The sequence below is a fragment of the Ursus arctos genome, unplaced genomic scaffold (assembly GCF_023065955.2).
Source record: "Ursus arctos isolate Adak ecotype North America unplaced genomic scaffold, UrsArc2.0 scaffold_16, whole genome shotgun sequence".
NCBI classification, from domain to species: Eukaryota; Metazoa; Chordata; class Mammalia; order Carnivora; family Ursidae; genus Ursus; species Ursus arctos.
The window spans coordinates 57,927,668-57,942,645 of record NW_026622830.1 but is presented as its reverse complement, the minus strand read 5'-3'; the positions used below and the strand labels follow the sequence as shown (position 1 = coordinate 57,942,645).

General features: G+C 45.8%; 2 protein-coding genes across 2 annotated transcripts in view; both read right to left on the bottom strand.

Moving 5' to 3' along the window:
• Positions 1-1,598: 1,598 nt before the first annotated feature.
• LOC130543886 (ral-GDS-related protein-like) lies at positions 1,599-4,013 on the bottom strand. The gene is made up of 5 exons (XM_057313002.1): positions 3,804-4,013; positions 3,332-3,435; positions 2,755-2,824; positions 2,064-2,426; positions 1,599-1,731 (listed from the first exon to the last, which is right to left on the bottom strand). The coding sequence occupies exons 1-4, from the start codon at positions 3,855-3,857 to the stop codon at positions 2,337-2,339; spliced, it is 318 nt and encodes a 105-aa protein (XP_057168985.1). The 5' UTR covers positions 3,858-4,013; the 3' UTR covers positions 1,599-1,731; positions 2,064-2,336.
• Positions 4,014-4,258: 245 nt separating this feature from the next.
• LOC125282214 (ral guanine nucleotide dissociation stimulator-like) overlaps positions 4,259-14,978 on the bottom strand; it is a 217,593-nt gene continuing 206,873 nt past the window's right edge. The window contains exons 11-14 of the mRNA XM_057312937.1: positions 12,189-13,755; positions 9,113-9,261; positions 7,230-7,477; positions 4,259-4,820 (exon numbers count right to left, since the gene is read on the bottom strand). The gene's annotated coding sequence lies outside the window, so the exon portion shown is untranslated. The remainder of the gene's footprint in view (positions 4,821-7,229; positions 7,478-9,112; positions 9,262-12,188; positions 13,756-14,978) is intronic.

Here is a 14,978-nt window from a genome sequence, read left to right as displayed (position 1 = left end):
AGGTGTGCCCTTTAAAGTACCCCTCCCATCTTTTCCCAACACACAAAACAAGCAGGAAAGGGAATCCAGAGATCATTGACAAGAATCCCAGAAAGATTCCAAACTTGGTAAACGGCCAACGGGGAGACTGAGGCTGGAAAGTCGTGCCTGCCCTGAGTCCATCTGCAAATTATCTTCCTCTGGCTTTGTCCCCTTCACATGCAGGATTTGATCTCCTTCCGTGTTTTTCCCCACTAGGTGCTGATGCAGTTCCAGAGATTGAACTACAATACGACAAGTTCCAAATACGGGGGCAATACAAAACCAAACACTAAACCAAAAAAGCATCTCAACGGAAGAAGCAGGACACAGTCTTCCTGGCCTTAGAGCGGAGAAAGGCAACCCCAGTCCTGGGGCAGGAAGGAGTTCTGGGGCGTACAAGTCTTAAAGACTCCCACTTTCAGTGGTTGTTGCTATTCCTGGGAAAGTCCCTGCAACCTCTAAATCTCAGGAGTTCTGAGGGGCTGTCTCTGCTGTTTGCCCAAATTCATTGAATGAAATGGACCCGTGCTCTGAGTAAGGGGGATTTCGGGGTGCCCTCCAGTGGCTAGGGAGAAAGGCTGGCACTTCTCCTTCCTCCCACATACAGTAGCTGATGACTCTGGAAGATTTCCTAGGTCAGGAACGAATATGAGAGTCTGTGCAAGTTTTCCATTACTGCAGGAAGTAAAAGACCCAAACCACACACATGGGCTCTAAAACAAAACAAGGGCTTTACTCTCCTAACATGCAAATCTATCACGGTACTATTTAAATCAACTAAATGGTGCCCCCTACATAAGGAAATAGATGGGGGGAAGGGGTGTGGAGTAAATAAGGCGCAAGGACTGCCCATATGCAGCTGCTGAGGAATCCCTGGAGGGCCACTGGACACTTGCACAGCCCTGAGGTTGACTGCGGCCAGTTCTTCTCCTTCTTGAGTGCTGCTGACCAGCTAGGACCGGGGCTCCAGCTGGCAGGACAGGGTGTAGCTAAGGACAGAGGGACACCTGTGAGTTGCCCAGGAGCTTCCATTCAAGAGTCTCTGCCAGTGTTTGCCCACAGCTGGAGTCTGGCACCCCGGCAACAAGGCCAGAGGCTGCCCAGGGAAGGAGGATCCCAGGAGTGGCCAGCAGAAAGAGTCCACCCCGAACCTCACCGACCCAGCTCCTGATGGGCCTCACCTCTCAGCCTCGCTGAGCGGCTCCATAGCCTGGAACCAGGCCCAAAAAGGATCCTCGGGCTCTAGGGTGTAATTCTCGGCAGCCACCTGGAGCAGCATGATGTCCGTCATGACTTGGTATTCCTGAGCAGAGAGAGAAGCACAGGATGTATAGGGAGCCTGGGGGGGCGGGGAGCTGCAGGGTCTGGTGAGGGTTGAGCAGCGGGACCGGGGACCCATCCCAGGTCCTGGCACACATGGCCATCCTCCTCCCTGCAGATTCATCCGGTCTCCACCTGTTCTCAGAGGTGAGTATCAGTAGCCCCTCCTCCGGGAAGTCCTCCTGGATGCCATGCTCTGTCCCCATCTCCTAACGGGATGGGACTTGCACTGCTTTCTTCTCAAGGGATCCCAGGAAATGTGAGGTGGAGGGGATGGAGCCAAGCAATGTTCTTCCCAGGGACATCTCTGAGGCCCACTCCCTACCCTTCCCTGCGGGAAGCGCCACATATGCTCACCTTATTTCTTTTGTAGTGGTTGATCTCATTCCCCTGGAATGCAGACAAAGTCCATCAGAATGAGGCCCCTGGTTCTTAGGAGCACTTGATTCCCATCCCTTCTCATGCTGCACCATGGCCAGGACCCGTGAGGGGGCCGTGCATACACAGATAGTGGGCCTGGGATCTAGGCCAGGCTCTGGGGTCCAGAGAAAGGAGGACATGGGCCAGATGGACTGGCTACAGGTCGGGACCCTGCAGCACCACCCTCTCAGAAGACAGTAGGGGAGGCCGAAGCCTCAGGCAGGAAGGGGCTGCTGCGGCTACGGAGGTGCTTGCTGACGTGGAGGGTCCTGACTTCATTCTCCCCCCACGGGCAAACTCACCGGGGGAAGCTGAGGTCCACTCAGACAGACCTCATGCAGCTTTGCCTTCAGGAAGCTCTGCTGCTTCACCAGTCTTCGGCACCGGGAGCCATGTCCTAACTGCAGTCTCGCCTCACTCATCGCTGAGATGGGCAAGAGACTCCGACCTCACAGGCGCAGCTCTGAGGCTGTCATCAGGGTAGGTTTGCCGAGTCCTGAGAGCTCAGGGCTCATTACAGGGGTGCTCTATTCCCACAGGTCCAGATTCTGGTCCATCCCCCACAATCTTCAGGCTCACCCACCTCCAGATAGACCTCCACTGCGGTATCCAACATCAGCAACTTGGTGAGGAAAGTGCCAAGGAAGGGCACGACACCCTGTGTCCTAAGGGGGAGAGTGGGATGAGTCACTGTTCTCTGTTGCCCACAAGGACCCTCCCCTGAAAAAGCTCCAGCCTCCTGGCCCATCCCAGGTGACCGCGTGGAGCAGCTCTCGACACTAAGAGAGAGGGTGTCAAGGCTAGGGAGTCTGCTTGGACACCACCTGCTTGCCCCCTCACTGCCAACGGCATCCTCACCTAGGCTGTCACCACATTCATGCCAAAGGCTTCCCCTCCCCAAGGAATGCTTCAGACCATTCCCGACTTCATCCTCGCAGGACCCTGTTCCCTCCCACCCCTCCTCTCTTTCCAGGCTTGCACCTTCCAGGCTACCTTGATGAGTAGGTTCCTGCCCTGTGCGGTGTCCTTGCTGCACAGCTTTTGAAAGATCCTCAATGGCTTCCTGAAGAGAGGCAAGGGAGGCACGATCAATGGACGAATAATGTGGCAGGGTTGAGTGCGAGTGCCTTTTCTTTGAGAACCCCAAAGTGTCAACCTGCCTGGTTGAGGGTTTCTTCTGGGATCCTCTGAGCACTAAGGTCTTTGTAGGACATGGGAGGGAGCTCACATGTGGCTCGTCCTGGGCCTCCCTTCCCATATTCATTGAGAAACACTGTTTGGGTCAATTTGGGGTTCAAATGGGCAGAGAGCTTAGTGGCTGTCAAGGAAACACGTGAAGAGATTTAATGCAGCTCAGCCCCGTGTGGGACATTTGGCAAAACTGATTTCTAAAGCGGGAGGCATGGTGGCCTCTTCACCAGGAAGGCTGAGAGACGCACCCACCAGCCCAGGTCCTGTGGTCGGGGTTTGCCGCCTCCCAGAAGGTCCAAGCTGCCTGAGGGGGAAGAGGACAAGCCTCTGGGAGCTCCCTCATCCATCCTGGTCCCTCCATGGAGAGAGGCCTACTCACCTGGAAACCTTCCCCCACGTGTTCTCGAGGCGGTGAATGGAGACACTCTGCAGAGCCGAGAGGATGGCATGTAAGGAGGAGTAGTTCCTCAGGGTTTGACAGGCCTGGGGAGGGAAGAGAATGGGCTGTCATGTGAGGAGCCAGCACCTGATTGGCTCTCAAGTTTCAGTCCCCCTCAGGGGAAGGCGCTCTTGCTGGAGGAAGCCGCTGTCCAGGGACCTGCCGGAGGGCACACGTGAGGCCCAGAGGAGGAGGAGGATTTTACCTCACTCCAAGGAAGGAGCCAGGCAGAAACGGAGCATCCCAGCATAGGGCCACACAAGGCGAGGTCAGCATGCCCCTGGACCAAAGAGCCTAGGGACTGCACAGTCCCTAGGGCAAAGACCAGGGCCTTCCACTCTGAGACCTGATCAAGGGAAGAGCAGTGCCCGAGACTCAGGAGAGCACCTCAGCTGGGCTTCCCGTTGCATACCTTGGCCACCTTGATCCAGTGCTCCACCACCATGGCCCTGTCCCGGGCTGTCATGCTTGGGTTGCCAAGGCAGGTGGTGATGACACACTTGGCCACACCGTTGAACTGGGCGACAGTGGCCCGGACTGTGGGTGCCAGGTGCTCACTGCCAGGCTTGTTGTGCTTGGACCAGACGGAGCCCAGGCACTGATGGGGCAGCAGCTTCTTGAACAGCTCCTAGAGAACAGGCGGACCTTGGTTCACCCAGCCATTTCCCATGCAAGACTTATGTCCTACGTAGGGGTCACAGGTCAGAGCTGGACCTCAGGGAGCGGAGAATCTGGCCTGAGCCTGGGTGGAGACCGTGGATTTCATTCCATTGTTTTTCACTGAGGGAACAGGGTAGAAGGACAACAGCTCCAGGCATGTAAAGCTCCACTTCCCAACAGAAGCAAGGCACTTCAATATCTCCCTCCAGTCCTGCAAACTATGTGCATTATTCTCTTTTTCTGTGTTGGAACAGCGCCACACTAAGATTCACGCTGCTCAACAACATGATGCAGCTGTGCGATTACTGAGAATCTATTTGTTTTAGGCTTCTAACAAAATATCTATTTTCTCTGTTTTGCACATATATCTCACTCAGTAGTGACAGCTCAAGTTCTTTTTCACAATGAATGATTCAGAAATAAGTATCAAAAACAGATTTGAAGAGAACAGAAGAGACAATTAAAAGATACGGAAACATCCTACTTAATAAAAGGCCATGTATTTATGTTCTGAGTCGAATTTTAAAGCTTTTAAAACATTTTATTCCTATAAATCCATCTTAGATAGCAACTGGACCTCACAGAAGCACTTAAATAAACGTTTACCAGTTGTATCCTGGCGAACAATATTTCTTGCTTTCTCAGCTCCCGGTGCCCCAGATGTGGTGGCGCTCCTCGATCGCACTGGCTCGGCCACATCCGGGTGGCTCCGCCAGCTGAGAGAACAGGATCTCCCCACGGTGGCTCCTTTCGGAGAATAGAACACAGCCTGATAAAGGATAAGACAAGAAAAATAATCTAAAGGCTGACTTCCTTATCATTCATTGCACAGCCTGTGTTACTCAGCAGATTTCATAAATCCAACTGTATATAATCGGCAGCTTCTCTTGTTGCAAAATTAGGTATCACTTCTCTGCTTTCCTCTCCTAGAGCTCTGGTCAAGTATTTCAAATGAGTGGTCAAGGGTCCAAGAGAAATACAGGAGATAAGAGACCGAGACAGAGATTTCTGCACAGGTAATGTGCTGGTGGCTGCCACCTATGGGTCGTTTTCACACCCAGGTTCCTGAGAGTATATTTTGTTTCCACAAATCCAGTGCTTAGAAGGCAAGTATTTTTATAATGAACATTTGAATTCATTTTTATTTTTAATTTAAAAAAAATTTTTTAAAAATATATTATGTTAGTCACCATACAGCACATCCCTGGTTTTTGATGCAAAGTTCGATGATTCATTAGTTGCGCATAACACCCAGTGCACCATGCAATACGTGCCCTCCTTACTACCCATCACCAGCCCATCCCATTCCCCCACCCCCTCCCCTCTGTAGCCCTCAGTTTGTTTCTCAGAGTTCATAGTCTCTCATGCTTCATTCCCCCTTCTGATCACCCCCCTTTCTTTATCCCTTTCTTCCCCTACCGATTTTCCTAGTTCTTATGTTCCATAGATGAGAGAAACCATATGATAATTGTCTTTCTCTGCTTGACTTATTTCACTTAGCATTATCTCCTCATAAGCAAGATGATAGATCAATTGGAAATATTTGCCAAAGGCATTAATTACATAATTGAATTCATTCTGTATCATTCCATAAACTGTTTTTCAGATTGTTTACCTTCCTATAAATAAATACAGCCACTCACAGACTGCAGCGAAGATATTATAAGAATCAGTCCCATTAATGACATGTTTATATGGTTAAGTAATCACCATAATTGGTTCACACCTCCCCACATCCACATCCTCTGTGGGCCTCTCCCACAATGACCCTGGGCTTCATCACATGACTTGCTTTGCTAGCAAAATGAGCAAGCAGAGATTTGAAATGCGTTGGAAAATCTGGGCTTGCCCTGTTGCTGCTCCTGGAAACCTAAAACCTCACCAAAAAAGCCTGAGCTGGCCTGCTGGGCAATAAAAGGTATGTGGCCAAGTCCCCCCATCACTGCCCCAGCTGACAGCTGGCCAACCCTAGGGCTGCCTGGCTGATTATTTGACAGCCTAGCTGACTACAAACACAGGAGGGAATCCAGCAGAACTGCCCAACTGTGTCCAACCCAAACTGCCAACTCATAAAATCATGATTTAAACAACTGGCTGTTCCTTTAAGTCACTATGTTTTGGGGTGATCTGTCACACAGGAAAAGCTGATACAGTCTATAATAAGGCTATTGTTGAGGCTATAGTCTACCCAAAGCAAGCAATGTATACTTTATGCATCTTGGGAGAAGAAACTCCTCCCAAGTTTTAGGACCAAGAAAAGCTATGTATCACCTAAGCTGTCAATGTTCCCCATTTGTAATCTGTGATCCTCTGCTGTAACCCTGTGAAGATCAGAGTCACATCTAAGCTTGCTCCCCTTCTCCCTCCCTAGCAAGCACACGGGGCTCTCTGGCATGCATTCTGGCATCTTAACCACTCCGGCAACTCCGCTCCCTTTAAATTTGCCCCAGTGTCCTTACCCATTTTATCTATTGTATTATAGGTACTTCTATGAACTGCCTCAAAATCTTTACACAATAAATTGGAGTACAAGGGAATTAATCCCAAGACTGTGTCACAGCCTTAAAACAGTAATGAAGACAAACTGTTGTCCCCAGTAGAAACCACCACTGATGTTTTCCACCTTGATCTGACTCGAGGTCTCAAAACAACTTTTATCTAGAAACAAAAAAAGCCAAAATGACTCCCATCTGAAACACTCAGAATTTTTCTACCTTGCCTAAGCAGGCACTGGAATACGTCTTTCTAGTGTGGTGCCTGGAGCTGGACTTGCCCAGCTTCGATTTCTGGCTTTCCCACTTCTCAGCTAGGTACCTTGAGTGAGCCCATCACCATGGACTCTCTGTACTTCAGTTTCTGTCTGTGATACCTGGATAGTAACTCAGAAGTTACCAAGAGGGTGAAGAGAGAGAATACATACAAGCACGAGCCATTATTATTATTCCTGTTGCTACTACTGCTACTCCCCTTCATCTTCTTTCTTCCTCCACAGCCCCTTCATAAATTCATCATCCTTACTACGAGGACAGAGTGCTATGAAACACCATCCAACACCACCATTAAAAAGACACGGCCTGTATGGTTTATTCCAAAATTCCATGCATTAATTGCCTATATGTATAGACACACTCCGCCTCCATCTCAGACATCTGGTATTCCTCTGTAAGAGTAGAAGTACCTTTGTCTCGCTGCTTCTTTTCCTTTTGTTCACTTAGTTTGTCTAGAGGTAGGTTTGTCATCTCAACTCCGTAAGCAGTTCTCGCCAGCACTGCTGTCTAGGAGTCCATGACGTTGGCCCACTCGTTTATGAGTTCTTCCCATTCCATGAGGGAGGACAGCACACCGAGGAAGTCATCCTAGAGCTCTCGAGAAATGTACACACACAGGTTTGCTCGGATCCACGCCACCATGAGCGTCTAAAACCAACTAGCCAACAAGAGAACTGAATCACCCTCATTTGGAAGAAGAATGAGTTTTAACAAAATATTTTAAATTACTAGGAATAAAATGAACTTTAAAATAAAAAGCACTTGATCTTGATTTTCTTTTAGCGTCTCAAAATTTATTTGATCAACTGTAACCAGGATCTGAGCTATGGAGAAATCAGCTATTATCATGAACAAAGCTACTGGTTCAAAATCCTCTGGTGTCTGCAGCTAGTCCTGGCTGTAACTTGGGAGAAGACAAAACTCTCGGTACAACAACTATTCTACTTCTTTTTTTTTTTTTAAGATTTTATTTATGTATTTGACAGAGAGAGAGAGAGACAGCCAGCGAGAGAGGGAACACAAGCAGGGGGAGTGGAAGAGGAAGAAGCAGGCTCCCATCAGAGATGCCTGATGCGGGGCTTGATCCCTGAACACCGGGATCACGCCCTGAGCTGAAGGCAGATGCCCAACGACTGATCCACCCAGGCACCCCTGGAATTTACATCCTAAAATAATCATTTTGATTCCTGTGGTTTCTGTACCAGTGAACTTGCTACCTGATGGGATTCCTTTGGGCCCACCCTCCCTTCATGGGAGAAAGGAAAAGGCTGGACTCCACAGCCCTAGGGGCCCCTGCCAGGTCAGTCCTGCCTCATTTCTATGCTTTCCACCAGGTGCACACAGAGCTTTCCCTTTAGTGCTGACTCAAGGACATCGAGAAAAAGCATCCAGAACACAGGTGTGGTAACGGGGCCCCACTGAGGACTTCCAGGAGGGAAGCGGCCACCAGAGCTGGTCTGCAGCAGCCCTGAGCACTGAGCACAGAGGCCAAAGCCCACTGACAGCAGGGCTGACCCAGCCAGGCCGCCCCAGGGCAGCGATGGGTGGGAGGAACACGTAAAGGACAGGCTGGAGAGGCATTTTACAACCAGAACTGAGGGGCATGAAGAAAGAGGGTTACAGAGTGGCTCTGAGGTCTCCGTTGCTGAGAATGTCTGAAAGCACCTCCTAAGCTGGAGTGATGCGCTCATCATGGGACGGGGGCATGGGAAAAACCCACAGCACTGTGTACTTTCAGGGGTATTATAAACACAGAGACACCAAACAAAAACAAATGAGAAAAATGAAAACATTTCGCATAAGCACATTTTCATGGCGCCACTATATGTTTGACGGTACTATTATTCGGTCATTCTGACAGTCTGTCATTTCAGATAATTGGTTTTCCAAAGTGAATTTAAAGCTTCAAATTGGAAGCAATAAAAATCAGTTAACAGTATTTCAGAGCAATTAACAACCTCTCCTGGGCTTATGAAGAATGATAGAAAACACCAGTTACATTGCTTTTCCACAAAGCAGTCTGATGACAATTTAAAATGGAAAAATCTACTATTAAGTAATATGACTACTTTTCATTCAGTAACATTTTTAAAGCCAATAATAAAAATAAACTATCAAAGTGCTAGATACTTACCTTCTTCATAATTCACAGAAACTGTTACAGAAGATTGATTATCATCTTACTGTTCACTTTGTAAAGCCATCAGTAAGTGGAGGCTTTGATGTTCTAATTATTATGTTGAAAAAGAGAAACATCTGTTTTACAGTATTAATGAATTTGAAATAAACTTACCATGTCTTTTTATTCATTGTAAGCTCCATTATCATGCGCCTACAAATAATCAAAACAGCTTTACAGGCATCAGCTGGTTCTCTTAAGAGCATGGGAACTTCAGGACATGGTTCCAACAAAAAGACGTTTGTTGCATTTATCAAAAATACCTTGAAATCAACAAATTTTACATTAAACATATAAATGTAACTAAACACATAAATCTGAACAAATTTTTCTTAAAGATAATGATATTAATTTCCCTCTACTAAACAATCACCTTTGAGTTATTTCAACTAAGGCAAGTGGTACCAACACATACTCAAGATTTTTTAAAATGCTTCTCTTAGAATCACCTGACACACTTGAAAGACCTTTCCTAGAAAAAAAATTATTAATACAAATTAATAGTGCAACTTTAGAAAATTTATGAATCAGAAAAGTTTCTGAAGACTTCTTTTTACATTACCTCAAAAGAAAAGGGGAAAACAGTAAGATAGGATCACTGCTTCTGGGTGAGAAATTTTGGGGTCGGGGACGGGGAGAGGAAGAGGAGCAGTGGTCAGACAGTGGCTGGGAAAAACCATCTGATTGCTGTGGAATCTCCCAGCACATGAACTTTGCAGGTAGGAAGCACGGCCAGCACCACCCAACACGGGCGCAGATCTCTAGTAGCTGTAGGGAGGCAGGAAACCGGCAAGGCCACATGGTCAACAGTACATAGCTTCCAGGTGCATATACCTTGACTAGGAGAACGATATTAGGCAGTAGGATATAAAACCTAAGTGAATTCTTGAGATAAAATCAGATTTAAAAAAACTTAGATGACTAGCCAACAGCTCTACACTCTACCTCAGACCTTTGGGGTACAAGTTCACTGTCCATTCCTGTCAGGGGTGTTTCAGTAGAAAATTGTGAGACGCACAGATGTGGCCTATTACGTAGTCGTAAGTGACTGCTTAGGGGCACTACAGTAAAGCTAACACTGTGTTACTACTGACACAGACGACACCAGTGACCCTTCAGTTTAGGAGACTGAGTTGTCAGTCTGGTAATGAAGGTGGATGGGTACCATCTACCTAGATCCTATGCCTTCTTAAGTCTCCCTTGTGTTCAGCAGTACAAATTCAAAGGATCTGGGAACAAACAGAATTCTCTGGCTCACCTGGGAATGAAATCTATCAACACAACATCTTAAAATAGATGCACAAACGGACCGAAGAAATTAAAATAAACATGCTCAAAAGTCAAGTGGGTGAATTTAAATATTGACAGCCTCTAAGATTATCTTGTGCAAGATTAAAAAGGTGTCAGGGCCTACTTTTCTAGAAAGAATTACTAAATAAGCACTGTAATAATTGGTAACAGATGATAACAGCAATTGTGAAGACTTTCCTAGATTTCAAGTGGGAAAAAGGAAAACAAAGAACTTTTTGACTAACCAACTATAGCAGTGGTAGTATAATTTTAGTGGCCACTTTATTTTTTTACTACTCTGACTGAGATCAAGACCTGAGCTGAGAGATCAAGAGTCGGAGGCTTAACCGACTGAGCCACCCAGCTGCCCCTCGCGGCCATGTTTTTGGAAGACGTATGGCATAGACGATCTGCTGCAAGACAGATCTTTCACTCAAGGTATTTTGTTTCTTGATGTGAATTGGAAACTTTGCATACTCCCAAGTAAAAGTGAGGAGTCTTCATATATTATATTCTCCGCTCATTTTCTTTTTTAAAAAAGATCAAAATGCCAACTCCATGAATCTTTCTTACTACCATGTCAGTACTGGTTAAGGTAAAAATTAAAAAAAAATTAATACGTCCAAATTGTACCTCTCAACAGCAACTGGAGAAGAGTACTAGCTTATTCAACCTGTACTTGGCCACTTTTTCCTAATGAACCAAGGAAAGGACCAAAGATACTGGATACAAAGAGAATAAACACAGCTATTAGAATCCAAACTAAACATTTTTGAACACTGTTGTGCTACAATCAAGTGGAAAATATTTTTTCTTGGTTTGGCCAAGTTGATGTAACTCATCCTTTCAGAAAACAAATTAACACTCTCCTGAACCTAGGGAGATACTGGCAGTGGGATGGCTGAGGATGGCATATGGCAATCCACTTGGAGGACAAGGAATACCAAGGGACACAGGCTAGGGACTCCGGCATGCACTTCTCTGGTGAGGGCACAGATTTTCCTAACAACTGGCACCGGAGTTCTTTGAAGCTACTCAAGTAAAATCATCTTCATTTTGTTTCAAGTTGATTTCAAATTATTTGCTGATTTTCACTGAAAAATGAGAAGATTCAATAGTTACGGAGTATTAAACTGCTAATGAACCTGAAAGCAAAAAGGATACCATGACAAGGAATCCTACTGAGAGATGGATGACAAAAGCATGTCATTGAAAATTGGGCAACAGGCAAGCTATGCCTATGCTACCTCAGGTGGATATGGGGTAGAAGGTGGGCGCCAGGGAGCAGGGGAAAAAGAGGCATTCTGTGTTTTCACTTAGAGACCTAACAACCTTCCACCTAGATGGGAGCCAAGAGGTAATCAATCTCCCAATCCCCATTTTTGAGGTAAAATCCTGAGGTCTGGGAAGATTAAGTGATCAGCCAAAGTTGTTCTTTCCAATGTTCCCAAATGGCACTGGTTCTATTTAAATACTCATACAGATAAAGATTTAAAAAGTAGAGCATTTATCATCAAACAGGCAATTTTTAAGAAGAATATTCTTTATGGGATTATAGAATCACCATGCTTGTCTTGCAAATTAGAGTCCAGATGACGGACTAACTCCCCATATGTGTTCAGGACATGATTTTTAAGATTTAGATCTCAGTCATTTCACATTCACTGCGTAATAATCCCTCTCAAAAACTGCAACCAGCTCATAGGTCTCCTTCGACTAGAAAAGAATCTTTACAAACTGAAGATGAGCGGTCAGGAAGAAAACTCAGAATGAGAACTTAAGAGCTGTTTACTGACAGGTAGATACAAATATCCCCGTACTTTAATGATGCTATCACAATAAACAAAATGTTCAAATGGACTCAAACCAGAGGTCTTTATGTTTCCGGGCAGCCACGTACCTGCAGCATAGCCTGGGCCCTGGCTTTCCCGTTCTTATTTTCTTCTTGCGTCACACATCCTCTGCTCACTGCACTCGTGAAGGAGTATGTTCGTCCCCAACTGGAAGATCGCTTATGACGAGAACCGTCAGATGAGGTCTTTAGAAGATAAAAACCAGTTAACGGAGGGGGAAGAAGTACATGTTCACATATTTAATTCCTTACACTCACCAAAATTCATGAGAATAGAGGTTTTAGAAGGGCGAGTCTTTTTTCCATTTTGTTCACCACCTCCAGCACCTCAAACAGTGCCTAGTGTTTAGTATGTGCTGAAGAAATAAACGCAGGTCCAGTGACTGAATGAGTCTCTAAAACAGACCTTTAAAATGTGTGATAAATTCCATTTGCTTATCTATTCATTTTGACCTCATGACCAGTTATTAAAATGATTTCACCAATATTAAAAAATCAAAAATTATGGAATTAATACAGATATTTAAAAGTGATATGCCTTTGATTACAAATAGTCTTAAATGTTTGTTGTTAATTGCTGCAACACCCACTTTTAGAAATAATTTCTCAGGGGCGCCTGGGTAGCACAGTGCTTAAGCGTCTGCCTTCGGTTCAGGGCGTGATCCCGGTGTTCCGGGATCGAGTCCCACATCGGGCTCCTCCGCTGGGAGCCTGCTTCTTCTTCTCACACTCCCCTGCTATGTTCCCTCTCTCGCTGGCTGTCTCTCTGTCACATAAATAAATAAAAATCTTAAAAAAAATAATTTCTCAGACTAGTTTCAAAACAGCATGCCAGAAATAGAAATATGACAGATATTTTGTTTCAGGAAGAGATCCCACTGTGTCGTTTTAGGTTTATCCAGCCTCTAGCTTTACCTAACCAGGACGAAAAGTTCCATTCCAGCAGCACTCACTCTGAGGACAGCACCCAGCCCTGAAGTGAGGCTTCTTAAGAGAAGAGATAGCACTCATTATTGGGTTAGTCCTTTCGGCTGCTCTGGGCAGGCCACTGCACAAGACAAGACTGCCAAAACATTCTAAATTTAGTTTCTCAAATGCTATTTGTTTAAACATGTCAATACCAATACGGCAGTGACATTTTTAGTCTCACACGCAGACGTGTGAACATACAATGGTTCATAAAACAACTCTGCCGCCACAGTGAATGACAAAGCTGCCATGCACAGCCGGACCTAGCCTGAGGGGAAGGAGGTGACCAATGATCCTGAAGACAGCCCAGAAGCAGCCTCACTGAAGCAGGTCCTCACGGAACTCAGCAACTGGAGAGAAGCAACTACGATAAAAGAGCCCCGCCGGCCTGTGCCCCACTGACTGGCACCCTCGCCCGATCGGGTAGACTTTGCTAAAATACGTGTACTCCCAGCTGAAACAAGCGACAACGTATTACCTCTTTGCTGTCAGTCTCTGAAAATCCTAATTTTTCAGCATCTTCTAGGGCAGCTTCTTTTTTATCTGGTTCTTCCATGAACACAGGTTTGTCCTGGAGAATCCACTTTCTGTACACTGGAACTACCTTCCTTGTTACAGCGATGTCACAGGAAGGCAACAAAAATGCCTAAAATAAAAAGAGAAGACTCCCTTTAACTCCACACCTGCTCAGATCACTGTAACAGACGCATAACAGACATTTCTAATCACCACCACCAAGTTCAGACTTTCCTCTGAAACATACGGAGCCAGATATTTTTGTGCACACCAAACTTGCTGAAGAGAAAAGGCATTTTCAATTGGGCCAGAAAATGTCATGCAATTTAAAAATAACTTCTGTATTCTGAATATTTTTTTCACAAAAATAGCCAACATGCACGCCTACACAGATACTTTAAGTGGCTATATAAACCATAACAGTTATACAACCCAATGAATTAGAAATTGAGTATAAGACAACAGACAGACTACTGCAGCCAGCTGCAGCCAACTGTCACTCCTCCGCCTAACTCCATGTGCAGGGATGTCATGCTGGTGACAGAAGGATTATTTACACCACAGAAGTTGGCAAATGCTAATAATTGGAGCCTTTCTTTTTTCTTCCCCTTTGTCTTTCTCTTCCTTCCTTCTTTTTCGCCCCTCCCTTCCACCTTACCATCCCTTTCTGGGAGCCCACATTCACCAGCATACCAATGAGTCAAGACTGTACTCAGGTGTCTGTACTCACTGGTATGCTAGTGAATGCGGCTCGCAGAAAACACATGAAAGAGAGCCTCTGGCCAGCTGTAGCACTGTGCACATTGATGTGAACTTTCTTTTTTCCGATTTCTCACATTTATTTGAGAGAGAGAGAGAGAGAGAGAGAGCATGTGCCCAGCAGGGGAAGGGCAGAGGATGAGGGAGAGAGCAAGCAGACTCCAGCACTGAGCACAGAGCCTGACATGGGGCTCAATACCATGATGCTGAGATCACTGCCTGAGCCAAAACCAAGAGTCAGACTTTAGCTGACTGAGCCACAGAGCACCCCATGAACTTTTGAACATTACAGACTCTCTTTACACATATGCATGTAAGACTTCTGATTTAATGTAAGATTCCAAACATATAAACAAAATGGTAAAGGAGAAATGTATTTGCCTTTTGAGTATTAGCTCTAAGGAATATTTCTGACTGAGGGGTAAACACAAAGAGAGGAACTCAATACTACAGAAGTGTTTTCATTCCATAGATGAAAAATTAAGCTGAGGCTCAGAACACATGAGATATTTTCCCAAGGTTACAAAGTAAGTTAGCGATGATTCTAGGTCTTGAAATCTCAAGATTCAGAGATTTCATACTGTCCTTAATGTT